Source organism: Zonotrichia leucophrys, chromosome 2, assembly GCF_028769735.1.
Source record: "Zonotrichia leucophrys gambelii isolate GWCS_2022_RI chromosome 2, RI_Zleu_2.0, whole genome shotgun sequence".
NCBI lineage: Eukaryota > Metazoa > Chordata > Aves > Passeriformes > Passerellidae > Zonotrichia > Zonotrichia leucophrys.
The window spans coordinates 95,187,000-95,213,686 of record NC_088171.1 but is presented as its reverse complement, the minus strand read 5'-3'; the positions used below and the strand labels follow the sequence as shown (position 1 = coordinate 95,213,686).

General features: G+C 41.8%; 1 protein-coding gene across 2 annotated transcripts; it reads left to right on the top strand.

Annotated features, from left to right (window-relative positions):
- The first annotated feature begins 302 nt into the window (after positions 1-302).
- On the top strand, positions 303-15,740 carry CNDP2 (carnosine dipeptidase 2). 2 transcript variants are annotated; one of them, XM_064705741.1, is made up of 12 exons: positions 303-437; positions 3,120-3,216; positions 4,179-4,322; positions 6,769-6,931; positions 8,462-8,550; positions 9,452-9,652; positions 10,409-10,493; positions 11,031-11,191; positions 13,068-13,232; positions 13,747-13,888; positions 14,482-14,629; positions 15,049-15,740. In XM_064705741.1, exons 2-12 carry the CDS (start codon positions 3,157-3,159, stop codon positions 15,116-15,118), a joined length of 1,428 nt encoding a protein of 475 aa, XP_064561811.1. In that variant the 5' UTR covers positions 303-437; positions 3,120-3,156; the 3' UTR covers positions 15,119-15,740. The 2 variants fall into 2 exon arrangements, with proteins under 2 accessions (XP_064561811.1, XP_064561810.1); XM_064705740.1 differs by having other exon boundaries at positions 398-467.
- The last annotated feature ends 10,947 nt before the right edge of the window (positions 15,741-26,687 follow it).

Here is a 26,687-nt window from a genome sequence, read left to right as displayed (position 1 = left end):
TTGACAATCCTTGTGGATCCCTTCCAATGCAGGATATTCCATAATTAATTCTGATTCTAGGAACCACATGTGAATCTATTAAACCTATCTAAACCACAAATGTAGGAAGATCATAAGGATACTCCCAGCTTCGGCTGGAATAATTCAGTTGTTCAGATTGGTCGCTACCAGTCTGTTATATTATACCCCATGTTATATTCGCCTATGTATTATATTTCCTTTTATTACACCCCTGCGTTATTCCGGCCCCGCCCCACAAGGCCGCCCCCCGGCAGGCCGTAGCGCCGCGATGAGGCCCCGCCCCTTTTGGCTTAGGCCACGCCCCCTAGGCGCTCATTGCCCGCGGATTGGCGGGCACGGCGCAGCGCGTGTCATGGGGCAGGGCTGGCGTGGAAGTATTTAAGGCACCGTGGGAGGCGGTGTTTCCTTCACTCCAGGTGGGAGCCAGGGGTGCGTGGCTGCGGTGGGTGAGTGTCGGGAGGGGTCAGGGGAACGGCGTCCCTCGTTCTTGTCGTGCGGCGGCACCGCCATACGTGGCCGGCTCTGTCCCTGTGCGGCCTGGCCGGGAGGAGCCGGGAATGCCGGTGCGCGGCGCCGCCGGCGGGCTGGGCCTTGCTCCGTGTCCCCCGGTCTGTTCGGCCTTGGGGCGCGGCGGCACCGTGGCTGTCCCCGGAGGGAAGCTGCTCCTGCCTCTCCGCTCCTGCTCCCTTCCTCACTGCCGCTCTCGCTCCCCGTGAGCCGTCCCCCGCGCTGTCCTTAGGGAACCTGCAGTGCCCTGCCTCCTTCCCTCCTGTCCCGAGGCTGTCACCGGCCTGGGGGCTGCGGGAAGCTCGTCCCGGTGCTGCAAAATCATGTAAAGAAACCCGCGTTTAACCTTTAGGTCAGCTTCGGTGCTGCAAAACCCCGTAAAGAAACCCATGTTTAACTTTCAAGTCAGCCTCGGCCCGAAGTGCTGAGCCTGCGACCTGAGCATGGGCTCCATGGTGGCTGTAGAGCGCTCTCGGTTCGGTGTTCTCCTCTGGGATATTCATGTTGTCTGTGGATAAGGAGGGCAAAGTTGTAATGGTGCAGTGATAGCCCCTTGGGCTGTTTTATTTCAAGGTGCAACTTCTGTAGTCCTGTGGAAAAGTAAAAGTGTATAGCCTCTTCTGCATGGGTAGGAAGGATTCAGCTCTCCATTCTGAAGGACCTACAGGAAGTTCAGACTCTGATTTTGCAGACGAAGGGGGAAGTAACATCCAGCCTTTTGCTGTGTAGTAACCAATACTTGCTTTTTGTAGTTCGAAGCTTTCTGGAGCAGGCTTCCTTGCAGTTCTTCAGTGTGGCTTGTGTGATTCAATGCCCTTGTGATTACAGAACTGTTTAACTATGGTTAAGGTGATATTTAAAGTAGTCCCTGACTTAACAAGTAGTTCAGCTCTTGTTTGTGTTGGGCAGAAAGTCAGCCTCCATGTAACTCGTGTTTTGTGTCTGTGCTGTGGAGCTGGAGCCCTGAGGTTTCTCTAGCAACCGGTTGAGTGGAGGGGAGGGTCAGATGCCCTGGACTGATGCCTGTGTGCTGGTTTCCTGAAAAGCTCCACGTGAATCCTGCCCGAGCTCTGTTTATGACGAGGGTGGCTTCATTAGGGAGCCTCAGCTTCAGTGAGAAGCATTGCTTTAACTTGGTGATATCTATGTAGTCCTTCTGAACGTGTTCAGTTTTCACTTTTCATGGCTCTTAATGGGAATGCTTACCTGTCTGGTGATTTGGGATTGTTCTAATTGGTGTTTAAAAGTAGTTATCCAAATTTAAACTCGATGGATGCTTTAAATTAAATCAATGCTATGTCTGGTGAGGGAGAGGATTTTTGTTTGTCAAACACCAGTATCTGTGCTAGTACAACCTTGTTTGAAAGAAAATTTGGAGTGGTACTTGTATTGCAGTATATTGTGTGGGGCAGCTTGCAGCTGAAAAGGATTTGTTTCAGGTATGTAGAGTAGTCAGCTGCTCAAGAAATCCTAAGACAAGCAGTCAGATGTTTTAACAACTGTCTTGTGACTACCGTGTAGAAGCAGAAGAAAGGCTTAAAGGATCTGGCATAAAGCTGACTCAACAAAATACTGATTCACAGTGGCTGGAGCTGCTGAACATGCTTCTATTACATGGGCACTGGAGTTCTTCCTCCTAGTCCAGGCACTTGTGTTCCAGAGGCACTCTTCAGGGAGCCCCCTCTGGGGTTACTCAAAAGGCTCCTGGGCACTATCCTGAGTAATGTGTTGTAGGGCCACATGTTAGACCAGCTGACCTCCAGTGTCCCTTTCAACCTTAGCCACTCTGGGATTTGTAAAGCTCATTGTTTTCCTGGCTTAGACGAGGTGCTGTGCCTTTAGTTCTAACTTGATGGTTAAGCTTAAGCTTGTTTGCTTTGTTGCTTTACTGGGCAGTATTTCTTTTCAATATTGATGTCAGGCTGGTAAGGAAAACAGTAAACTGAAAAGGAGTCCTGGGCTTTCTCATGTGAACTTCAGTTGAAATAAAAACAAAAGAAGGAAGTGATAGTGCTGAAGTAGTCACTGACAACTTGCTCATGACCTGCTGGGGCTGGCCTCTGTTCCAGTGGCTTCATTACAGCCTTATTTGTGAAATCTGAGTGGCAGGCTGAGACTTAAGGCTGAAGAAATCAGAGTTTTCCAGCTGCTGTTTTTAACCTCCTCTGCAGAGCACAAAGTGTGGTGCTTTCTTGGACCTGGCTACCAGCATTCAAGCCTATGGCATATTACTAGTTGAACTCATAATGAAATCTACTCTTTGAAGTTGCATTTTGCTTGAGTAACACTTTGCCTGTAAGTCTGTAGTAAAATGAAGTGTATGATTTCATTGAAGTATCTCTAGAGACAAGACTGCTCAGTTCAACTTTGGAAGTTATTTTGAGGCATAAAGAGTGGAGTTGAAATTTAAATATACATTTTTTTTAGCCAGTTCACTGTGGTGATTTCATGAAAGGGAGAGGCCTCAAGTTTTATGTTAGTACAGCTTGGTGTGTGGCATTAAAAGCTGAAAGGTGAAAGTCTCCTGGGGCTCTTGATTACTGTCTGTCACTTCTTAACCCTGTAGAAGCTAAATTATTTTTCTGTCACAGAATCTTCAGCAACGCTGCTCTGAAAACTAGTCCAAAAATGTCTGCTCTTGAAACCCTTTTCAAATACATTGATGAACACCAGGACCTCTATGTTCAGGTAAAATTTTTTTCAGTTTTTTCCTGCAGCATGGGCAGCTATGGGATATTAGAAGTTATGTGGTCAGCTTCAAACTTGTTGTTACATCTTTATGATATGCCCAGTAATAATGTCAAGTATTGGGAGAGAGGGGAGAGCAGGCAGCAAGTGTGAGGGATCTGAGTCACGCCAAAAACCTATTTCTTAAATTTAGGTGTAGTTCTGTTCAAAAACCTTAATGTCCATGGTAAGTTTATTAGGAAATGATCTATTAGTGTATAGTGCAACTGGTGACCTATTTAGAGGTACAGGAAGCTGACACTGGTTCTGAATGCCAAACTAGGTTTATAGTTTCTTCTCTTTGGAGATGGGAGATGAAATATATTACAAATGAGGCTGGAACAAAGCTTTCTTGTACAAAACAATTTATACTGGGGTACAGAGGGAGAGGTTGCCCTCTCCAAAGAGATACTTTGCTGCTTGACCTGCTGTTTAGTTTGCTGCTAGTTTAGGTTGTATTGTAATCCCTTTCATCCATGAAGGAATCGGTGGCATAGCACTGTGAACTGAGGCATGAACTGTACCAAGTGTTCAGCTTGATTTCTGCCAGTTGTTCTTGCTGAACTCATGCAGAGAGAAAAAGCTAAAGTGGCCTTTTTGAGAGGCCCAGAGGACTTTAGCTGCTTCTGGATACTTAAAGAACTGAAAGGACACAATAGGCACAAGCTGTGATACTCTTAAGCTTATTTGATGTCTCTGTAGACTTTGTCCTATGCAGCAGGGACAGCTCTAGGCGAGTGAGGTTTTAGAGAACTTCCTGAGAGTAATATTATTGGTTACAAGTTCTTCTTTGAGCAGAGGACAGAGCTGATTTGCCTCAATTTGAGCTTGGCTTAAACCAGTTTGGTGAATTCCGAGGTGTGGGGTGGTATTTGCATGGTGCCTGTTGTGCAGTAAAACCTGTAGCTCTTGCATCTCTGCAGCACCTGGCAGAGTGGGTGGCCATCCAGAGTGTGTCAGCATGGCCAGAGAAGAGGGGCGAAATCAAGCGCATGATGGAGGTTGCTGCCAAGGAGATTGAGCGACTGGGAGGCACAACCAAACTCATGGATATTGGCAAACAAAAGGTACGTGAGCATCTCCATGGCAGCCTAGTAGGAAAAAAAAAATCTCTTTAGGACATAAGGTGTTGTGCATAAGGAAGTGCTGGTTTCCCAATATGAAAGGCACCTAGACTCCATTGGAAGGCTGGTTATTGGACTTATCATTGTAAAGAAAGATGATAATGTGGACATTCTTATGTCCCTGCAGATACTGGAATCTCCAAGCTGTGCAGCATCTAGCAGGCATCCAACATACTGTGCAGAACCCATGCATGGAATTTTTTTCCATTTTATTTATTCAAGCTGTTCAGTTCCACTGACAGAAGGGATTTTGTGTGAGAATTTCTTGATGCACTTTTAGATTAAGTCAAGGACATGCAGGTGATGGAATCCCCAGTGCCCAGTGGGAGCTGCCTTCAGGTTACAGTGAAGTGGCTCGGTTTATCCTGCAGTCCAGGGATGTGCCCAGCACAGTACAGGCAAGAAGGTGAAGCTGTGTGTGCAGCATAGCATGGCACAGGCTTTGGGCCATTCAGGTTATCTTTGGGGGTACCTAATTCCTTGGTGCCTGATGGGCTTCTGAGTTGGGATCACCACACAAAGGTCCTGTGGGCAGTGGCCTGGAAAGGCAGTAGCCTGTTGGGGTGTAGGGTAATGTCTTTGCTGCCACACAGTCTGAATGTTATGTTAAAAACCTTTCTTTATAGTTGGGACCTAATTAAAGATGTTGAATTAAATTTTGGACTGTATTAAATGTGTTTTCAATACCTTTTGAACTGAACATGAATAGAGCACCTGCGAACAGAAATGTTAGACATTTAAACAGCGGGGTGCTATTGGTCCTTAGACCCATAGACTATAAAGATACTCCCTGAAGTTTCAGTAAGTCTGCCAGAGAACTTCTGGACTCTTTCAGAAGTGTTACATTTGTCACAGGGTTGCTTTGCTCCCTTACTAGATACAAAAGTATCATTAAAAGAATTACTTCCCTCCTCATTTTTAGTCGTCCAGACTGCTTTTTTCCCCCCCCTGAGAAATGTATGTGCCTATAAGAATGATAATGATACTCTCATCCTAGGGAAATACCCACTTGGTATGCTTCTCCTCTGAAGTGCCTAGCTACTACCTCCCTCATAGCAAGACCCATACCAAAATTTTGAGACTAGGATTTGGATAGTGGTGTTAAAAACCTTGTACTGGAATGTTTACTAGTTTTAGAAGATTGTCCTTGTAATTGGTGTGAAAGACTGCTGAGTGAGATCTATGTTTATAGGAACCTTCTGAGCAGTTTTTTTGCTTTGGGCAACTGAATTACACTTGTTTGTAGCTACAGGTTCCAGCAGGAAAACAGCTGACTTGGGAGGGAATCCGTAGGTTAATTCTAGCTCTGCTACTACCTACAACCTAAAAGCCCATCAAAAGCATTTCAGTTAATTAAGAAACAAAGTTGTTCTTTTCATCACTGTAACTTTTTGGTAGCAAGAACTGACTTTAGAGTTTTATACATATATCTTTATTAGGTAACTTTAATTCATCTGCAAGAGTTACCTTCAGTGTTTGATATTAAGTATAGAGAGAGCTAGTCAATGTATTATGTGTTGCTGCTATATCTGTGAGGGACAATGTAAAGCAACTGAACTTGTCAGATCAAAGTTGGTTTACTGCTGCACAGCAATTTGTTGTGTTGATTACTGTAAATTCTTGCAGTAGGGCTTTAGTCATGAAGATCTGCATCTGGCCAAGGACCATGTAACCTCTTGATAAAAATCTGGAGCTTGGAACCCATATAAGCAAAAAGTCAAAGCTGATCTTGCATCTGCTGAACAGTGTGTAGAAGTACATGTTCACAGAAAGGGAAATACTTGCTGACTGGGAATAGCTTGTGATAATTGCTTATGGGGTATTCCAAGGGATTAAGCTAAGTTCAACTCTTGAACTCCTGAACTGAGTTCATCAGCACTACCCTGTCCTTAGTGTAACAATCTGGGCTGGTACAAAGAAATATGTCTGTTATGCTGGTCTTATTTGGGTGTAGGCACGTGTTACACCCAGCCTTACCACTGTCAGGGAATTTTTGTCCTGAGAGCTGTACTGTGGACAGATGAAAGTGCAGTGACAAGCAATATTGAATGGAGTTTATCACTTATGCTTAGGTCAGCATTAGATACAGCAGTTTGGCATGCAGTCAGCTTGCTCTGCTAAAATCTGATGTAGGATTGGTAGTTTAAAGCTAACAGTTCTAAGTGGCTTGGAACATTTTGGCTGTTACTGGGACTTGTCAGGAAACTAATTGGCATGGTGCCACCAGGCCTTCTTTGGCACCCTGCTTCTGGCAGTTGGTTGAAGTAGATTAGTTTAGTTGTCTGTGCATCTACTCGCATAACCTCTATAGGTTTTAAGGTAATTCAAATATCTGATTAAAACTCTGGCATTCCACATTTTATTAAAACTTCTGCCTTCCTGTTTCTAGCTGCCTGATGGATCAGAGATCCCCCTACCGCCAATTGTTCTGGGAACACTGGGCACCGATCCACGCAAGAAGACAGTGTGTGTGTATGGTCACCTGGATGTTCAGCCAGCTGCCCTAGAGGATGGCTGGGACAGTGAGCCCTTCACTCTGGTAGAAAGAGATGGTAAGAGCAGTGGGCTTCACAAACTGATGAACACTTCTGTAACAAGTGTGGTATTCCACAATTGCTCCAAAGATGTGCTATTGATTGAAAGGGGGAAGGGGAGTTAGAAGTGGTATGGGTGTTTATTTAGTACTGTTGAGGTAAAAATGTGCAGGTGGAGAAATGGTAAAGTCTAGCTACAAAATCTCAGCTACTCCTGGGATTGTTTCCTTTTCTGATAGTCTAGGCTGTAATTTGCATGTTTTCTTTCTTGTAGCTACAGCACAATCTTAACTGCTGCCTTCCATGGTGCCAGCTTGTTGCCAGAGAACTTTTTAGAACTAATTTCTTGTTCACAGCTTGAAGCCTGTAAGGTCATGTCAGACAGCAGGAATTTTGAAGCATTACTGAGAAAAAATACACAACACAACTTCTTTAAGCCTGGAGACAGGAGTGACACAGCAGCCTCTCTGGGTTGCCTTGTGTTTAACTGCTCTGCTATGAGTACTGCAGAAGCTCTTTTGCAGAGCTAGTGCCCCAAAATTTGTCCCTCTCCTATAAATGGGGATGAAGAAATGATGCAGTATCTCCTGTTGAAACAACATTGCCAGCAGTCAAGAGGACTTAAAACTCCATTTTCTATTAAAAGCTGGTGCTGCTGACAGCTTCTTGTTTCACTTTGTCAGTGTTAAAGGTCAGCTCAATTGGAGGACATTAACCACTCTTGTTCCACAAGCATTAATGATTGCCAGAGAAAGGAGTAGCTGTGCAACTAGTACTCCTGCTTGGGCACTTACTCATAGGCAGCAGAATCCAAGTTACTAAACTGAGTTATCTCATCTCCTAGCAAGACCTAGACTTGCCTCAGGCTGTGGCTTGTCTTTGTGGAGCCTGGCCATGCAGGAGACATTCTCCAATGGCTCTTTACCTTTGCAAGCTGTCTGGCCTGTTCTGTCACTGGTTATGTGGAGCACTGAGGGAATGTAGCCACAGCTCTGAGTTACACTGATAGCTGCCTCTGCTATGATCCTGTGTACTACATTTCCTCAGAATTTCCTGTGGCCTGTGGAACTCATCTTTGACTAAATTCCTTTCTGGCAAGATCCACTTTTATCTGGAGAATCCAGAGAAGTGATTTGTAACTAGCCACTGAATTTTTACTCTTCAAACAAAGAATTACTGAAGATAATACTTGATAGATTTCTGTTAAAAGCAGAAAACTTGTTTCTATACACTGAGATGTTTGTAGAAATTTGTATTATGTAAACTAAGGCAACTGTCTTCTGGGTTATAATAAATTCCTATTAAGGGAGCAGCTGAGGGAAGAGGTGGGGAAGCTCTCTGAGTGGGAGAACTATTGCAGTCCTGTATCCATCCTACTTGAAAGGGTATGTGAAGCAGGATGTAAGACTGCTACTTATGAAGAATCAGAAATTATTCATTAAGCAGGGAAAAAAGGGTTACCCAAAACCAAATGTTCTCATCTAGGCAAGAGATGAAACTTCATAGTAATTTTTTCCTCACTGGTTAATTTCTATCTTGTTTCTACAGGAAAGTTGTATGGGAGAGGATCAACAGATGACAAAGGTCCAGTGCTTGCCTGGCTGAATGCCTTGGAGGCTTATCAACAAACTAACCAGGTATGTGCCCAAAACATATTCTGCTTTTTCACACACAGCTGTGTCTAGCAATAAATGTTATCCAAGCCACAAACCCTTGTGAGGGAAGTCTGCTTATTCAGCTGATTGGAGGAATGATGCAATAGTCCTGTAAATTTCCTGATTTCCTAGTAGAGTTAAGGTGACTTGCTGACAAGTTAGTCCTGTAGATGCTTAGGCTGCACTTCTAACAATTTTCCTTTAATGAAATATGTAGGAAGGAAAATACATATGCAAGCATGTGGATCAGGGGGAATAATCAAATGAGGTCACTGTCATGTAAGGATGTCAAATTACTTTGGCCTTTATCAAGACAATGCCTCACTGCCACTGAGCTCTAAGAGGAGGTTAACTTAGTAGCACTAAAATTGGGAGCTTTGCATATTTCTGTTAAAGAAAATGTGCAATCACAAATAGCTCAGAGTGTTTTCTTAATCTTGCAAGACAAGTTCCTATTGCTTTTGAGAGGAATAACCAGTTCTCAGCTGCTATCTAGGTTTATAGAATATGCTAGACTGGATAGACAGGGTAGCTCTGTTCCTACTGTGGCATGCAATTCCTGTGGTTTGTTAGTTTTCCTAGCCTGGTGGCTTCCCTTTGGCAACAGATTTCTGCTGTGTTCCCATGCTTACAGGGTTTGGGGGGCAGTTTTTAATACTTTTTTGAAGAGTTTGTATTCCATCAAGTGAAGGGTGGTGTAAGTGCCCTCAACATAAGCACAATCCAAACTTGAAACCAGTTTGTGTATAATTTACAAATTCCTCTGGAGTTATTTTAGCCATGTCCATTTTTCTGCTTTGAATGCAACAGATGAAAATTACAGATCACTGAAGGAGTCAAGTGTTCTCACATGCTTAATCTGTTCTTGTTTTTCATTTCAAAGGAGTTTCCAGTAAATATTAGGTTTTGCCTAGAGGGTATGGAAGAATCAGGATCTGAAGGCCTTGATGAACTGATTTTTGCTCAGCGAGATGCTTTCTTTAAAGATGTGGATTATGTTTGCATTTCTGACAACTACTGGCTAGGCAAGAAGAAGCCTTGTATCACTTACGGTTTGAGAGGTATCTGCTACTACTTCATAGAGGTAAGTGCTGAAATGCACTGCAAATCCATTATTATTAAACTGAATTTTCCACAGGAGAAGAGTGGTAGTGCAAACCTTTTAATATCCGTAGCTTTTTTCAGGAAAGAAATTGGCTATTTATGTGGAATGTTTTTTCCTATTAGTCTAAACATCCTTCTCTTGCTATTCTATCTGATACTTGGGTGGGTGGGATAGCTTTCAGATGTGTGAAGCAAGATAAACCAGCACTTTCACTGAAGGATTGTCTCAGCATAGATATCATCCACATACATCCTTCTTCTAGATGGGTGTCACATTTGTGCTTTCCAGTCAGCTGGAATATCTCCAATTAACCAGAACTCGTGGTAGATGATTGAGAGTGGTTTGACAAGTTTTTACCAGTTCCCTCAATACTTTGGGGTGGGATGCATCCCATCTGGGCCCATAGACTTGTGGGTGGCTAATTGACATAGTAGGTCATTAACCATGTCCTCATGGATCACGGGCTTCCCTCATCTCCCCATCACCAACTTCCAGCTCAGGGAGCAGGGCATCCTGAGGACAACTGATCTTGATATTGGAGACTGAGGCAAAGATGACATTAAATACCTCTGCCTTTTTCTCATCCCCTGACACTATACTGCCCTCTGCTTTGAACATATGATGGGGACACTCCTTGACCCTTGGCCAGATCGAGTTCTAGCTGGGCTTTGGCTGTTGTAGTTTCCTCCCTACATGGCAAAATCTCCATGCTGAATCTTCGTTCACTTCAATCAGGTGGAATGTTGTGACAAAGACCTTCACTCCGGAGTTTATGGTGGTTCGGTCCATGAGGCCATGACAGATCTCATTGCTCTGATGGGTAAGAAAACACAGGTTTCACTGAATGCATTTAAAATGGGAGCAAGAACCATCCAAGCATGACTGAATTTGCAGTGGCAAAGCAGTGACCAGTGAATTGGTGCTTGCCAGGAATGCAAAACTACTGCCTTAGATACAGAAACATGGTGAAGGTCTTGCCAAGAACTTGTCTGTTTACTCTTAGCTTTCCCTAAAACCTTGCTGTAAATTTGCATGTTAATTAGATCAGCTGTCTTCTCAATTTCTGCTGTGGGTATGATACTGAACTCTTTGGGGATCCTACCTTCAGACAGCCAGTGAAATGTAGCCGTAGAGTTAAATAGAGTAGCAAGCAAGTGTACATTTTGGATACAGGCAAATCCTTTTAAGTGTCTTCCATGTTCAGTGGTGCATGCTCTGGAAAATAGAAGTCTAAATTTCATTGCATTTGCAGAGTTTTCAGAAGGCCCAGACTTCAGTTTCCCAAGAAAAGTGTTCCCAGCAATGACATCTTGTATCTTCTGGTTGAATACTGATATTAGGTGCTTCTTGTTTACAGGTTCTCTTGTAGACAAGAAAGGGAAAATCCTCATCCCAGGTGTTAATGAAGCTGTGGCCCCTGTTACTGATGAGGAGCTGGCATTATATGAGAAGATTGATTTTGACCTGACAGAATATGCAAAAGATGTAGGAGCAACAAGACTTCTGCATGATGCAAAGGTGTGCTGCACTTCTTCTCTGCCCTGTCTAGATGAAGCTGTCTGTGTTAGTAGGAGACCAGAAACAAACTTGTGGATGTGTGTGTGTTAAGTAATTTATTAGGCAGAGGATTCATCTGATGTCTTCAAAATGGTGAGAATGCCTTGAAGATAATGTTGCTTACTGTATGGTTGACTGCATGCTTAACACTTTGCAGAGGAACTGCTAGTGTTAGGTGCTTGAAAACTTATTCTAGGTTATCCCATGTTTAACAACTCTGAGTTTGCTCCTTACTCTGTATAAATAGTATTTGAAACTTGTACAGAACTTTAATGCTGTTCTCTTAATGCTAGATAAGAATGTTGGCAACTTTCCAGAGGTCAGGTGACAATCTACTCAAAGCATCTGATTTCCTACATCTGTAGGAAGTTCAGTGGGTTATTAGAAATAAAGCTCAGAGATGATGGCTCCTAAGGTGAGAAAAGAGCTTGAAACCCAGCTTTGCTGAATTCAAGGCTGGCATTCTGAACATGTTCCTAGACCTGGCAAACAAGGACTGTTTTGTAGTCATGAGCTAGGCAGCCCAAATCTTTGAACAATCTCAAGCTCCATAAACTCATGTTTAAAGCTAAATCTGCATCCTGGGAGCTCTCCAAATGAATGCTTTTAACAGCACTGACTCTTACAAGGTACAGGTATTACATACTAATTTTAAAACCCTAAATGTAAATACATCTCCTGTCATAAAAAGCAGACACAAGTGTTGTAAAAGGCAAGTTTACATGTGCAGGTCTGTCTTCTGTCCTAGTACTGTCAGGAGACTTCAAACTTAACTCAAATAGGAATAAGTAACAATTTATATCCTCAGCCTTGTCTTTACATGTTCAGGTTTATATCAACTGGGAGCACACAAGCTTCCTTGCTTAGCCTTGTCCTTTAAAGTAATGGATGAATTATAGCTTGGATATAAGGAGATGCTGGCAAGATGTTCTTGTGATACTGAACTGAAGCTCTTCAGTCTTGGCTCAACAGAAATTCCAGCTAAGGGACTTCTAAGCTGTATACATGCAAGAAGGGCTTTAGGGCTAGGAAAAGATGACTGTAACTTCCAGATAAGAAGCAAATGTGCTTGAAAGATTTGAACTGTGACAGTTAGATTTGCTTTGAGGGAAGGTTGGAGGCAGGTTGTACCTGGAAAAAAAAAAAACTTGTGACATAAAGGACACAACATTTGAGTCTCCTGCATTTCTGCAGTGAAGCTCATGCTGCAGACACTGCACCTGTGTCTGCTCAGGGCAACTCAACAACTGCACTGAGTTTAGGATCCAGTGTACTGAACGGCTGTGCTCAAGGTAACAGAGGAAATGCAGGAAATGTACCTGGAAGGCAGTGGTGGTCAGTTTAATCAGCCTGCAGTTCAGGCTTTTTAATACAGCAGATGCTTACAGCGTGCTTTTCTTTATATCCTTAGTTTGAGCAGTGGTGAGGTTTTCAGAAAATGTGAACTTAAGCAGTGTCTTGGTGATGAAGGCATCTGCCTGTCCTGAGGCAGAGGGAATTAAAGCTTTCAATATTCCCTACAAACTGTGCTTGAGCACCTTATAAATGCTGCTTGTGTCCTTATCAGAAGCAGACTGGTTGTGTCCCCTAAGTTCCACAGAGCTAAGAGAGCCAGACTAGAACTGCTGAATCTCTTAAGGTGCACAGAGCCCAACTGTGTTAACAAAATGTGTGCTTAATGGGAGTAACAGCTTCTGAGTGATCTTCAGTGACCTGCATTTCTGCATGGGAAAAGGCACTATTTCTTGCAAGTTCTTTATTAGGTTGATGAAATCATTAATTTAAGGAACTCTGTCAAACTTCATGTAACCTTGCATTTTTCTCTTTGCTTCTGCAGAGAGAGATCCTTATGCACAGGTGGAGATTCCCATCCTTGTCTCTCCATGGGATTGAAGGAGCCTTCTCAGCCTCTGGTGCCAAGACTGTGATTCCTAGGAAAGTGATTGGCAAATTCTCAATCAGGCTTGTGCCAAACATGACTCCTGAAGAAGTCACAAAGAATGTATGTTGAGATGGATTGCTGCTAACCAAACAAGTGTCTCTAAACTTCTGTTCACCTTGCCTTGGGGGAAGAGTTTGTCTGTTTTCTAAAGCAGGTTCATTTGCTTTCCCACTATCTTCCCTGAACTGCACCTCAACATGAGATAACTGAGGGAATCCTGTGGTGCCCCAGTGCACTGTAGTGGTCTGATTACCCAGTTTCTCTGAACTCAAAAGGGCTTAGGAATAAATGGTAGCCTAATTGTGGGGCACTTAGACTGCCAGAAATGCATATTCAAGAGCAGCAGTTTGACATACTGCCTAATTGTTCTACAATGTGCTGTTAATTTGCCTAAAGAAGATATTCTGGTTCAGAGCAGAGAATCATTGGAATACTTCAAGATAAGAGCAATAGGAAAAGTATTGCTGCACAGTTGTAGTGATCTGCAAGTCCCTAAGATGCTTTTAGAATATGAGCTCTGCCAGTGCTCATACAAATGCTAACAGTAGATAAGATCATTCAATCTTTCTTACAGGTTGAAGACTACTTGAACAAAAAGTTTGCAGAGCTGCGGAGTCCCAACAAATTCAAAGTGTACTTAGGCCATGGTGGAAAGCCCTGGGTGTCAGACTTCAACCACCCCCACTACATGGCTGGTAGGAGGGCCATGAAGACAGGTCAGTGGGTTTTTCTCTTAGCACTGGTAGGATTAAAAGTCTCTTGTTCCAGCACCTCAAAAAACACTGAGGAGGTCATGTTTGCTGAATATTAACTGTTCTGCTCTCATGTTTAATAACTTTGGCACACTGAGTGAGGAAGCATGTCATGTGCAACCTTAAACAGAAATTTAAATACAGGCAGGAGAGATAATGGATATCACATTCATGTATACTGTTCTGGGACAAGTTTGTTGATGTGGTGGTACTTTTGCATAGGGATGAGACTGTTGGTTCAGATCATTTGCTAAGCCAAATTCAGTGAAGTTTGGTCACAGCACCCCTCTTTAATCAGTTTATCTAGATTGTATTGGGCAGGTAGAACAACTTTAACTTGTGTTGGAGTACAGACAGGCCTTCAGATGAATTCTTGGTGTGTGACTGACAGTGACAATATTCCAGTGCTACATCTGTGGGGAGAAGCTCCACAGTTTTGTGGCCTTTGCAGTTTGGCTGATTTGGCCAGCACCTGGTGCAGAGGGGAACATGATGGCTTAAGTGAGGATTTGTGGGACAAAATACACTTCAAGCTGACTAGAGTATTGCTTTTCTAGTGTTTGGAGTTGAACCAGACCTGACAAGGGAGGGAGGAAGCATTCCTGTTACCCTTACTTTTCAAGAAGCCACAGGCAAGAATGTCATGCTGCTTCCTGTTGGAGCTGCAGATGATGGTGCTCACTCTCAAAATGAAAAACTAAATAGGTAAGAGAATATCTATTCCTGTGCTGGGGTGTCTTGGCATCTATTATGAAAAACACCCAGAACTGAGCTCTTGCTTTTGTTTAATTCTCTGGATGGCAAAGTGCCATCATCCCCGGGAGAGAATGACTGACTGGTTGGGTAACTAGTTTGTAGCTGAGTTTTCATTTCTACATTGATACTCTTGAAACCAGAAGTAGGTTTTATACTTTGGTCTCTCAGCTCGGCTACCCTCTCCCCAAAGGGTGGTGTTTGTTATGCCAGGGAGCATGTAGGGTTTGGGCAGTAGTGCCTGTTGCCTGCAGCAGCAATTCCCATAGAGTTTGTCATGTGCATGGGACTGATGTGTGGCTTTGCAAATGGGACATCTGCTAGAAATAAAGCTCAGTGGAGACACTGCTAAAGGAAACTCTTCTTTGCAGGTACAACTACATCCAGGGGGTGAAGATGCTTGGTGCATACCTCTATGAAGTTTCCCAACTGAAGGACTAAGTTAGACACCTCACTTTCTGGTTTATGGATCAGAAGTCTGAATTTTCTTGCAAAATGTCATCAATTACCAAGTATAACATGGCTCCCCTTTTCTACCAACACTCCACTGCTCTGATGGAGGAGAGGGAAAGGGGCAGTTCCACTTGACAAAGAACATGATACACCAAAAATACTTCTCTAAATGCTTACTTTATATGAACAGACTATTCCTTAACTGGTCAGCAGTCCTGAACTGCGTCTTCATCCCTCTGTATCACTTCAGTTTGCTGCATTGATCTACTTTTCCTGTAAATGAAGAGGAATGATTTACCCTCAGCAGTTTAAGTGGCCACAGCAGTGGCAGAACTTCCAGCCAATTTAAGATTCTTATTCCTGGGTATGTCCTGGAAACAAGTAATCAAGATTATGGGGCAACACTGGAATGTGCTCAAGCTGTACTGAGACATCTGTCTGTGCTGAGTGATTTGGAGGAGCAGTTTGTCTCTTACAGTGGATGCCTGCCTGCAGGTGTCAATTTACAGGGAATCACGTTGTAACAAATTTCACTGTGGTAGTGACTACTGGCCATTTTTGTAAAGCTGCCTTTGTACTACCAAAAAGAGTAATAAATAATCATGCTGTAGTTTGGCTCTTTGTCTCTAAGGTTTAAATAATGGCTTGGGTGGAAAAGCAACTTTGGGAACTTGGGAGGGATGCTTCTGTGGCTATAAAGGCAGATGAGCAACATGGCTACACAGGCTATATCTTGTGGGAATCCAAATTTTTATTCCTGGGCTCTGTCTCTGTAAGAATTTCTTGAGCTGAAGCTGATGCTGCAAACTCCAGGTCTCCTGTGAGAAAATGAGCTCAAAATGTTTGATTTTGGCTCTGTAAACCAGATCATCTCACTGTAGCATAACTGAAAATACTAAAGGGAGTGAATGGAATTTGTAGGCACAAACAGAGAGATCACTAGTTGCAACTACTACTGACATCCAACTTCAAGCTGTCTACTGGATGCATTAAACTCCAATACTTCTGTTATGTCAAAAAACTCCAGAAAAAAAAAACCCTCTTAAATTATTGGAATCTGAGCTGGATTGGGCTCCCTGCTTCTGAATGACCTGATCAGCACTGGCAGCCTAAGGTAGGTAAGTGGTTCAAGTGATGGTCCTTGGCTCTGGTACAGTCCTGTGTCCTGACACAGGTCAGCAGCATGAGATGATTCCCCCTTTGAAGGGTAGAAGGTGGGAAAATCTTCTCTACCTGGTTTTTGCTGTTGCTTGATCTGGAGACTTTACAGTGGAGAGCTGTTGGGCTTGGGAGTCTTCTGGTGTCACTGAAAACTTGTTTTGGTGTTTTTGGTTTGTCACTGAAGTTGATGACTGGAGATAATCTGGTACCATTAACCCTTGCACTTGGAGCTGGGGTACAGTCACACCATCCTGTGTCAGTTCTTGTAAGCACTGAACACACACTGGGGAGTGAATGTTTATTAATTTGGTTGTGAGCTATGTTCAGAAACCATGTGTAGTTGTCCTTTTGTAACAAATTTATTGAGAATCAGTTAATTGGCTCAAGCTCTGCACTGCAGACCCTGTATCAGATCCTGTACTTGCTGAGTAAGTGCAGCCTGGCAGAGTTGTGAAGGAGGCCCAAACAGAAGAAAAGGTGTCAAGAGGTTTGTAGAAAAGGCTGAGGAGCAGGTACTGTTGAATATACAGCAGAAGTATTTTGGTATGAGGAGAGTGCCAGAATCCTGTGAAAAAGACATTAAAATGGGCCTTTGGCCTGAGCAACTTGCAGAGCCCAATTTAAGCCTACAGGAGTAGGTTGCTAAAGTAATCACTACTTAATGAGACTTAATGGGACTTCATATTTCTTCAGATTAATTATTTTAAATTCAGAGATCATCAGTATTTGTTAGCTTGCTACAAGGGAGCTTGCTTTTAGCTGTGACCTCTCTTGTCCCTGCAGAAGGTGACCACAAAAGCAGTAGTATGTGAACTGTAGTACTCAGTGAGTGAACAAGGGGACTAGTGGTGCCAGCTTATTTCTGTGGCCTGTGTGCTTCAGACCTGGCATCCATGAATGCTTGTGCATGCTGTCAAGAGTTTCCTCAGCCCAAGTTGTTTAATAACAGCGCTGTTCAACACAGACAAGGCAGACATGACAGAAATTGTGAGCTGATCATGAAAACCAAAGTGCCTCAGTGAAGCCCAGAGCCTGATGCCCCTGTGTCTGCTCTGTGTGCAGAGGCCACTTGGCACTTCCCTCACGGAACTTCACAGCACTGCTTTGCCTGTTGAATTTGGAACTGGGACTTGCCTTGATCAGTGGCATGTGGCTGTCAACAAGTCTAGTTTGCTGGTGCTTCCAGTTCTTCCACTCCAAGAAGCGAGAAAGATCTACAACATGGATTTTACAGCTAATTGTTCTCAGGTGCATCTACTGCAAAACGGAGAATGCAGGCTTGTGCCCTCATTGCTCACTAGATTGCTTGTGTCTTAGCAAAATCCATGGCAATGTGTCTTGATATGGAATATGCACTCAAAAGAGCAGCTTGAGTTATTACAAACTATTATCCCTAAATAAGCCCTAAGTGCCATTTAAAATGTGATTTTTCTTTATTTTTTGTGTTCTGGGAAACACGAGCATGCACATTAAAACAGAGCCCTGATTCTACGATGCAATGCATTTTACACTCATCCAGTGCAATATATCCTAATTTGAAACTGTTTTTAACTTGCAAAGCAGACTTTGGTTTACCATAATGAGTTTGCATTCACTAACTAAATCAAAACTTGAAGAGCTTCAGCTCTGTGATCTTGACCTTAGAGCAGTGTGAAGAGTGGAGATAACATAGAACTAATATAGATAAAGTATTCCAGTTTGCTCATGTTGGACTATTAGTTCAAAAACATTATCACTTTTTTAGTGTTATCTGAACTCATTCAATAAAAATATAATAGATGAATGTGTTATATATGCATTTAAATTATGAGGTGTCCATCTGAATAAATTGCCTTCCTGATAATTAATAAAGTTATGTAGGGATTTAAATCACTCTTCAGGGAATCTTCTTAGGCTACCCAGGAAAGTTTAGTGGGCAATTTTGATTCTAGTCCCTTGCTAGCTTGATCATACTGTTTTACATCATGAGGTTAGCTTATGACAGGCCCTGAATGCTGAGACATGTTTTTCTAGTACTTTTAAATATTAATTTTTCTATTAATTTTGCATACCCTTAGTGATTCTGAGATTTCTTGAGGAAAACTTCACATGCATGCTAATGAAATAGGCCTGCTGATGCTCAAGCAGCAGTATGCAGTGTTCTCTCTGTGCAGGCTCTTTATTTTCAGTCACGGAGAGGCAGCTCACAGGCCTCTAATGTTTCTGCCCTTTAGATTGAAAAATGCAATAACAAACACAGTTGAGCAGCTTTTTTTGTCACTGTTATTGTGCTGTGTGATGGTGTTCACAGGGGTTCCAGGATGAGGGGAGAGATGAGAATCTGACTCCATGTTTCAGAAGGCTGATTTATTATTTTATTATATATATTACATTAAAACTATACTAAAATAATAGAAGGAAGGATTTCATCAGAAGGCTAGCAAGGAAAGGCAAAAAAATGGAATGATAAAAGCTTGCGACTCTCAGAGAGTCTGAGCCAGCTGACTGTGCTTGGCCATTAATTAGAAACAACCAACACGGACCAATCAAAGACGCACCTGTTGCATTCCACAGCAGCAGATAATTATTGTTTTTCTTTTCCTCTGAAGTTTCTCAGCTTCTCAGGAGAAAAATCCCTTTGCCAGGTATTTTCATAAAATATTATGGCGACAGTGCTGTGCTTGCCTTCAGAAGGCAGCTTCCTGTGTATCCCACTGGGAAACCACCATGGAGTCACTCTTCAGGTTCTCTCTATGTCCTGGGGTTGTGTGGGAGGTTCTGGTCAGGGCAGGGCTATGGGAATGGCTGCTGTGAGGAGCTGCCAGAAGCTTCCATGTCTGACAGAGCCAATGCCAGATGGCTCCAGGACAGACCACCACTGGCCAAGGCTAACCCCGTCAGTGATGGTGGGAGAGCCTTTGGGACAACATAACAGGAGGGAAAGAAGTTCCTGCACAGGAGTAATTGCAGCCAGAGAAGAGAGGAGTGAGAATATGTGAGAGAAGCAGCCCTGTGGGCACCAAGGTCAGTGGTGAAGGGGGATGAGGTGCTCCAGGTGCCAGAGATGAGACTCTTCTGCAGCCCGTGGTGCAGACCATGGCTGTGCTCCTCAGCCCATGAGAACCAACATGTGATGAGCTGGCTGTCTCCCTGGGGTAAAGGAGGTAGAGAATTGGGAATCAGATTAAGCCTGGGAAGGAAGAAGGGATCAGAAGAAGAGGTTTCACAGATTTCTTTCTCATTACCATACTTTGATTTGATTGCTCATAAATTAATTTATCCAAGTCGAGTCTGTTTTGCCTGGTGAGTGATCTCTCCCTGCCCTTATCTCAGCCCATGACTCTTTCATTGTATTTCCTCTCCCCTATCCAGGTGAGAAATGGAGTAATACAGCAGTGTTGGTGGCCACTTGGAGTCCAACCAGAGTCAATCCCTTACACTGTTGCAACCCTGCACAAATTTGACCCACTGCACAAAATGCAAAAGTATTTAAAAGTGAAATATGTTCAATTATTAGATTGTCAGAAAATCTTCTAGAGATGCTTCTGTGTTGGCTGTTGCTTGTGAAAACGTGTGCCCCACAGCTGTCAGACAGTCCAGTGGTCTGTACTGAAAGAGCTTCATTTACAGCTGAAGTGTGCTTTATAAGCAGTGTGTATGAATAGTGTTTAAAGTAGGGTCCTTTGAAGGCTGCTGCCTATGTGGGAATGCACCTAAAAACATGCATAAAAATGCTAAATGTATTCATGTAAAGGTGAACCTTTGGAGGACTGTTTCCTTGTTATTTTGGACAGAGTAAATTAATGGAATTGCAAACATGAGATGTTAATAATCTATGCAAAATTGTAGCCAATTCCTGAATTTCAAGTTAGATGCTAAGACATGTGATGAAACTAAATACGATGTTTCTGAAGTACTTAGTGGATTTAATGTTGTGTAGTGAATAGTAGAGTCAATGTTAGATTTGAGAATAAATACCGTGTTAACTGTTTTAAATGCTCATAGGTAGAATTTTGAGATTCTGCTTAATTTCAATAATACCTATTAAACGCTTCCTTAGACTTCAAGAAAGCAACAGTATAACTAAATTAAGTGCTAAAGTAGTACAATGGCTGCAAAAGACTTTTGAAAACTGGAATGCTATAAAATATCTATTTATTTATAAATATATAAATAAATAGATATTATAGACCTTTGATAAGGTGTTGGTTTAGACTATCTTTCTGTATTAGTAATGGGTTGATAACTTTTTCTCTTCCATTTTCAACTGTTTAGCAGTGCATCATTAGAAACCTTTTAAACATAAAAATTGTTTATTTTGATGGATTTTTAATAGTACAAGCAGAGTAAAAATAGTTGCCCTTTGCTGCCTCACATATTCTCTGCTGTTGCTGCTCCCCCACTCCTGTTTTTCCCAGTCATTCACATGAAGAGAACTAATCCTGCAAGGGGAACCCATGAAGTTTCCAAGGAATATTCCCAGGTTTTTGCTGCATAATGTAGTAGCTACATGTTGACTGGATTGAGTCTCTTTTGCTTTTTGCATAAAAACTGTAGTTCTAATTCTGACATGGGAGCTGCTAGGAAGAATTAACCTTCAATTTTACTTTGTAGTTGACTCTGCAATAGTTTTCAGTTTTTGGAAGTTGGCATACCATTATAATAACACTAAATAGAGTGGGATGAGGTAACTTTTTGTTTCCAAATTCCTCTCCCTTAATGTCTTTACTATGTGAGTGAATTGCAACCAGTGAAAATTTGGGCAGAAGAGCAGCTATGTCTGCAAATCCACTGGAACTTTTTAATTTGTGAAAGTGCCTGAAGTTAATAGCATCAGAAAAAAGGAGTTGGAAATGGTTCCAGTCATATCTCTTTAGGTTTTTCTATTGTGTTGAACACTTAGCTGCAGGACTGTAGTTCAAAGCTGCAAGAATACAATAGAAATTCAAAATACAGTAGAGTCTGCATGTCATTTTAGGAAATGGTTGTCAAACAGAGAATTAATACAAAGAAAGCAAAAGATTTACTTCTGCACAGCTTTGAATCTTGTTAATATTTCCAAAATATCCTGTAATGTGTTGCCAACCATATCCTAAACTTTTGTACAAGGAGAGGCAGTGCTGCTTGTGATTAGTTTCAGGCAGTTTTAATTCTGAGCAGATGGGTTCAGGAATACAAATCAGGAAAGGGGAAAACTGCATCAGGAGCTGAGGCACACAGGGCTACCAATTCTGTTGCCTGGCAACAGAATTTGACTGTATAGTTGTGAATAAAGATGCCTTGGATGTGGACAGGCTTGGGAGAGACACAGGTAGAGAGCAGGTCTCTGAAATGAACTAAAGGGATTCATGGGAGAGGTAAAAGTGAATGTATAAATACATATTCCTGGAGAACAGAGCACCAGAATTCATTAGCTTCCAGTCCTTAGCCTGCTAATGTTCCTTTGCACTTATCTGGAAATTATATTTAATGGAATTTGGCTTTATGAATTTAAAGTTTGTAGAACTGCATATAATTTTTGGAAGCTTTCCTTGGAGCTGTCTGACACTCATAGATGAAATTTAAATACCTCGAGACCAGTTCAGAAATAATTCTTTAAAGTTCAATGAGTTCTGAGAAAGGGATTTGAGAAATGGCATAATAAAATTTTGTTTTTAACTGCAGATAAGTTCATACATTGACTGGTTTAAAATAGAAATAGATTAAAATGTAGCAAACACATCTGGGTGGGTTTTTTCCCCATGGAAAATTGGAGCACCAGATTAAGTGAGTATTAAATTAATAGAAAACTGTGTTGTATTATGTCTCCCACTGTGTGAAAGTGTTCCTCTAGGATATGACAGGTAATTGAGTCATCAACATAAAATATTAATAATTAAGATGATACATTTCATTCTCTTAATGTGCTGTAGTTCCACATCTATCTACGTGCAAATATGACACAGATTTACTGGGACACAGCAGTCACCTTGAAGCTGTGCTCAGTAGCAGCTGATTAGCATTATCTCTTCCAAATGCAAAATAAGTTCAGCTTCTCTGACCTCATTAGAGGGAGCTGAGAGTGCCTCAGTAATAAATGCTCATCTAGCTTCTTCCAATAATTTGATTTATATGGAAGAAAGTTTTAATGACACATTCTCTGCCACCACGAATAGGCCAGCAGTCCTTACAGATGTAGAAGAAAGATTCTGAATATAATTAGACTCAGCACTAAAAACTAAACGGGGGCTTAAGCAGGAAATTTTTTTTTCACTAGCACACAGTCTGTAATACAGCTGTGAAGTAGGAATTTTTTTTTTTGCTAGCACACAGTCTTAATACAGCTGTCTTTTCACACATTTGTATTCATACACATCAAGACAGAAATAAGGCTAATGCGTCCAGAAGTATTTGATAATCTCTAAACTTAAATGCATGCACCTGTTTACTTTTGAATTTGAATTACTAGAGTCTATGCCAATCAAAAATAATTATCATTCTGGCATGCTATTAGTTTTATTTTCCATTGCTGAATAGAAAGAATTCTGTTGATAAAATGATAATGTGGTCTGTGAAGCTGAGAGGCTGGTTCTTTAAGTTTGAGTCTAAATCAAAAGTAGAGGAGGTGGTGAATTGAAATTGTGAAATATTCAGAAATTTGTTTGCTTTATAACAGAGCACGATCGTAAATTTTAATTTCACACACTTTGCATATGATTATAATGCAAAAATAAAGATGGCAATCAGTCTGTTCCAAATATAATCTTATCTGTTGATAGAAATTAATGTCATCCTGAGTCCTTTAAACCTATCAAATTAATCTGCAACTCAAAACTAACAAACAGCAAAGTAATATAAAAGCCTCTTCTGTAGTCTGTGATTAGGCAGAATTGGTTACTTGAGGAATGCCAGGTATATTGGCAAGTGATGCATAAGTTTATAAGCTTGGTCTGTCACTCATTTCTCACAGATGTGTCAATATTCAGAGTTTTCAGGATGGCAGAAGCTAAGAGTGACTTAGATCTTACTGCTACCAAAGAACACACCAAGTACCAAAAAGCCTGCTCCCCAGCCCCCTTATTTCAGTACTTGAAGTGTCACATGTCACAAGGATAACATCCATTTATCTTTCAGTTTAAAGATCAAAAATTCTCTTTGTGTTTTTGCAGTGCTCTGAATTTGAGAGCTTGATCCTGCTAAATCTGGTAGTCAGTTTAGGGCCCAATTACTAGTCACAGGAACAAATGAAAACTTCAGATAAGATGACACCATGCTGAGATAATTCAAAAGCAATCAGTCACACTCCTTCAGGCTTTTTTTTTCCCTCAAAATGTGGCTCTTTGAAAACTCTTTATGAGGAAAAAAAAAGGCACTCTTTTCTATTTTTTTTTCCTTTACTTGCAGAGTTCACCTAAAGCCTCAACTGTGTGAGAGGCATTATCTTTCTAATATCTCCAGAGAGCATTTTCCTCCCTCCCAGGTAAAACCGAGCAAGTCTAGGTAGATAAAAGACATGTTTACGTGTGGCTGGGAAGGCTGCACCCAGATGAAGGATCTGACATCTCTGACACCTTTGTATTTAGCTGAGATTGCTCACGAGGTGCTAAATGGATGGTTTGGACTCTTTAAATCTGTCATATTCCAGAGTTAGATTTTTCACTATGACTTCTAAATGTAATTTCTGCTTTGTAAATGGACATGTGTTGCCTCTAGCAATATTTTTCAGTAATAACTTTTCCTTTACCCTAGTAGTGAGTGATCAGACAGGTAAAAAGCAGACTTGCTGCAAGTGGAGAAACTGAGGCTGACATTATAAATAGATTTGTAATTCTCTAAATGTGACAGAAACTTCATTTCATGATGACATTATCTTCAGTCCACTGTACTAAATTACCAGTGTGGGGGGTGGTGTATGTTCCTCAGAGAGCTTTTTGTTAAGGGAATATCCTTGCCCAGCCAGTTTCCCTGTAGGCACTAAGATGAAAACAAACAATCCTAAACTCTAAAGCCTTAATGAGGAAAGGCACCATGGGAAAGTAAGGGGACATCAGAAAATGGTGGTTTTTTTGTTCCTGTATGCTTTTCTGTAGTCTAAGATATTGACTTCTGGCATAAGAAATAAAAAGAAAAAAGGCTACTTTTTTTTTATACCCTAATTAGGAGGCATAGTAAAAGAACACACATTGTGAGTTTTCCATATAGAGAAGAAATGGAAAAAAAATGTTATGTCTAAATTTTAAGTGTTTCTTTATAGGCAGTTTCTATGCAATTGCATGTCACAGACTGAGATTTACTGTTGAACTTAACCTGAAGATATTTCCCAACCTGAATGATTGTGTGATTAAAGGATATCCAGCTCTACCACTGACTCTGTCTGTCCAGCACGGGGAAACAGTCAAAGAACACAATGGAGTTGCACAAGTAAGTGAGAAACAAAAGCAATGGGTGTGTTGGACTGGTGGGGTTTGTGAATAAGAGTCAGAGTTTGAAAACCTGGTGTTGTTTGTTTAGGCTCCCCAATAGCACCCTAGAGCTAGGGAGGGCTTTGGATGATGGTCAGTCTGGAATGAGTCTTTGGAATGTTTGGGCAGCTGGGAGTGGTGCCTGTAGCGATGCACTGGATGTGGTTCCTTACTCTCAGCAGCTCTGCAAGCTGAGTGCTGCCCTGAAGCTCAACCCAGCGTGGTGTGCACAGCCCAGCACCTCCTCTCTAGGTAGGTGATGAGGGGCCTGATCAGGAAACTCTCTCTAAAAATAGTTGAAACTAAAGCCTGTGATAGTGTTGCTCATCTGGAGCATTGAAAGTCTCATGACTCAAGCACGTATCCAGGCAAGATGTACCCAAGATGCCATTTTCTCCCCAGCCTTCCCCTTTCCCCTCTTGTTGGAAAGGGTACACTGAGTGTTGCAAATGGGGAGAAGATGCTTTTCTTCCTGGTGAAGCTGTGCTCTGCTCAAAGATTGGCTTCCAGGCATGAGGACAGGAAAATGTGGTGGAACTGCTCTTCTAACAGCTGTTTGTGCACTTGACATTTCATAGCTGATGGCATTTTAAAATATTGCCATGGGACTTTCTCTCTTTCTCTGTTTTAGTTCACAGTAAAACTTAATTCTATCTGAAGTGCAGTGAGTGGTGGGGTACAAGTTCTATTCTTCAACTATCTCAAATGTTTCAACCAAAATTTCATAATTTAAATAAGGATTTAGGCACCCAGTGTGGGATTAATGGCTTATATCCAAGTCAGTGATTTGCAGAACTGTCATTTTCTTAGAAGTTAGGAGCTTTAAAAAAAAAAAAATTAGTTCTACATGTTTGATTTTCTATAGTACTAAAAATGAAAAGCCATCATTGCCTTTTAAGCCATGTCAAAGCACATGCTACAGTTTTGTTGAAAGGCCTTTGAATATATGACAAACTTCTCTGCTTGAAAAGACTCTAACAAAAGAGCAAAACTACTTGTCTGTAGGGAAAGAGTGGAATGAGTAGAGAACTACTTTCCAGAGAAGTTGTAATTAAATTTATAGCAACTCAATTAAAGATGCTGATCCACTAGTCGTGCATCTGCCTGGTTGTTAGCAGGCTCAGTGCCTGGGTGCAGGTGTTTAATTAAGATGTCCAGATATGAACCAGTTGTCTAACCAAATGCTCCAGTCTTGTATTATCTGTCTGTTTTTGTTGAGGTGCTGTTACATTTTCCACAAAAAGGCCCATGGCTGGCACGGGGTGCACAAAGTGTGAGTGGTGCAGAGCCCTGGTTCAATGGGCATTTCCTCTGCTGAGGAAGGTGCTGCACTCTTGTTACAGGCAGTGGCACTTGGACAGAAGGGAAGTGCTATGAAATAGCTCACACTCCTCCTTAAGGAGGGCACAGTCACAAGAGCTTTGCAGTGGTAACATCTGGTAGCAAGAGGCAACATTATTGTATGTGCATGTATATTCATATATTTATAAACAGTGTGTTCTTTTATTTTTCAGATATTTAGGCTTAAGAAAGCTTATATTTAAGCTATTTTTTTTTCCCATTTAAGCTTAAAAGAGCTTGTGTTTGTCAAGAGAAGAACCTTTGCTTGCTTTGGCCTTCTCCCAAATACACTTCAATGACAGGCAGACTGAAATGAAAAAATACTCCTAAGCCTTTCTTGGGAGGCTGTGGCTCCTGGGACACCCAGCTGAGATGCAGAAGTCAGCGAAGTGTCAAACTGAGTTAACTTGGTGCTGCTCTGGTGTAGCCACGATATTTTCTGAAAAATCCTTTCCTTTGGATTTTTTCTCCTGAGAAGCTGGAGGCCTCAGGAGCAAAATGTAAACAATGGTTATCTGCTGCTGTGGGATGCAACAGGTGCAACTGTGATTGGTCTCATAGAGTTGGTTCTAATTAATGGCCAATCACAGCCCAGCTGTCCAGACTGTCTCATTCACAAGCCTTTGTTATAATTT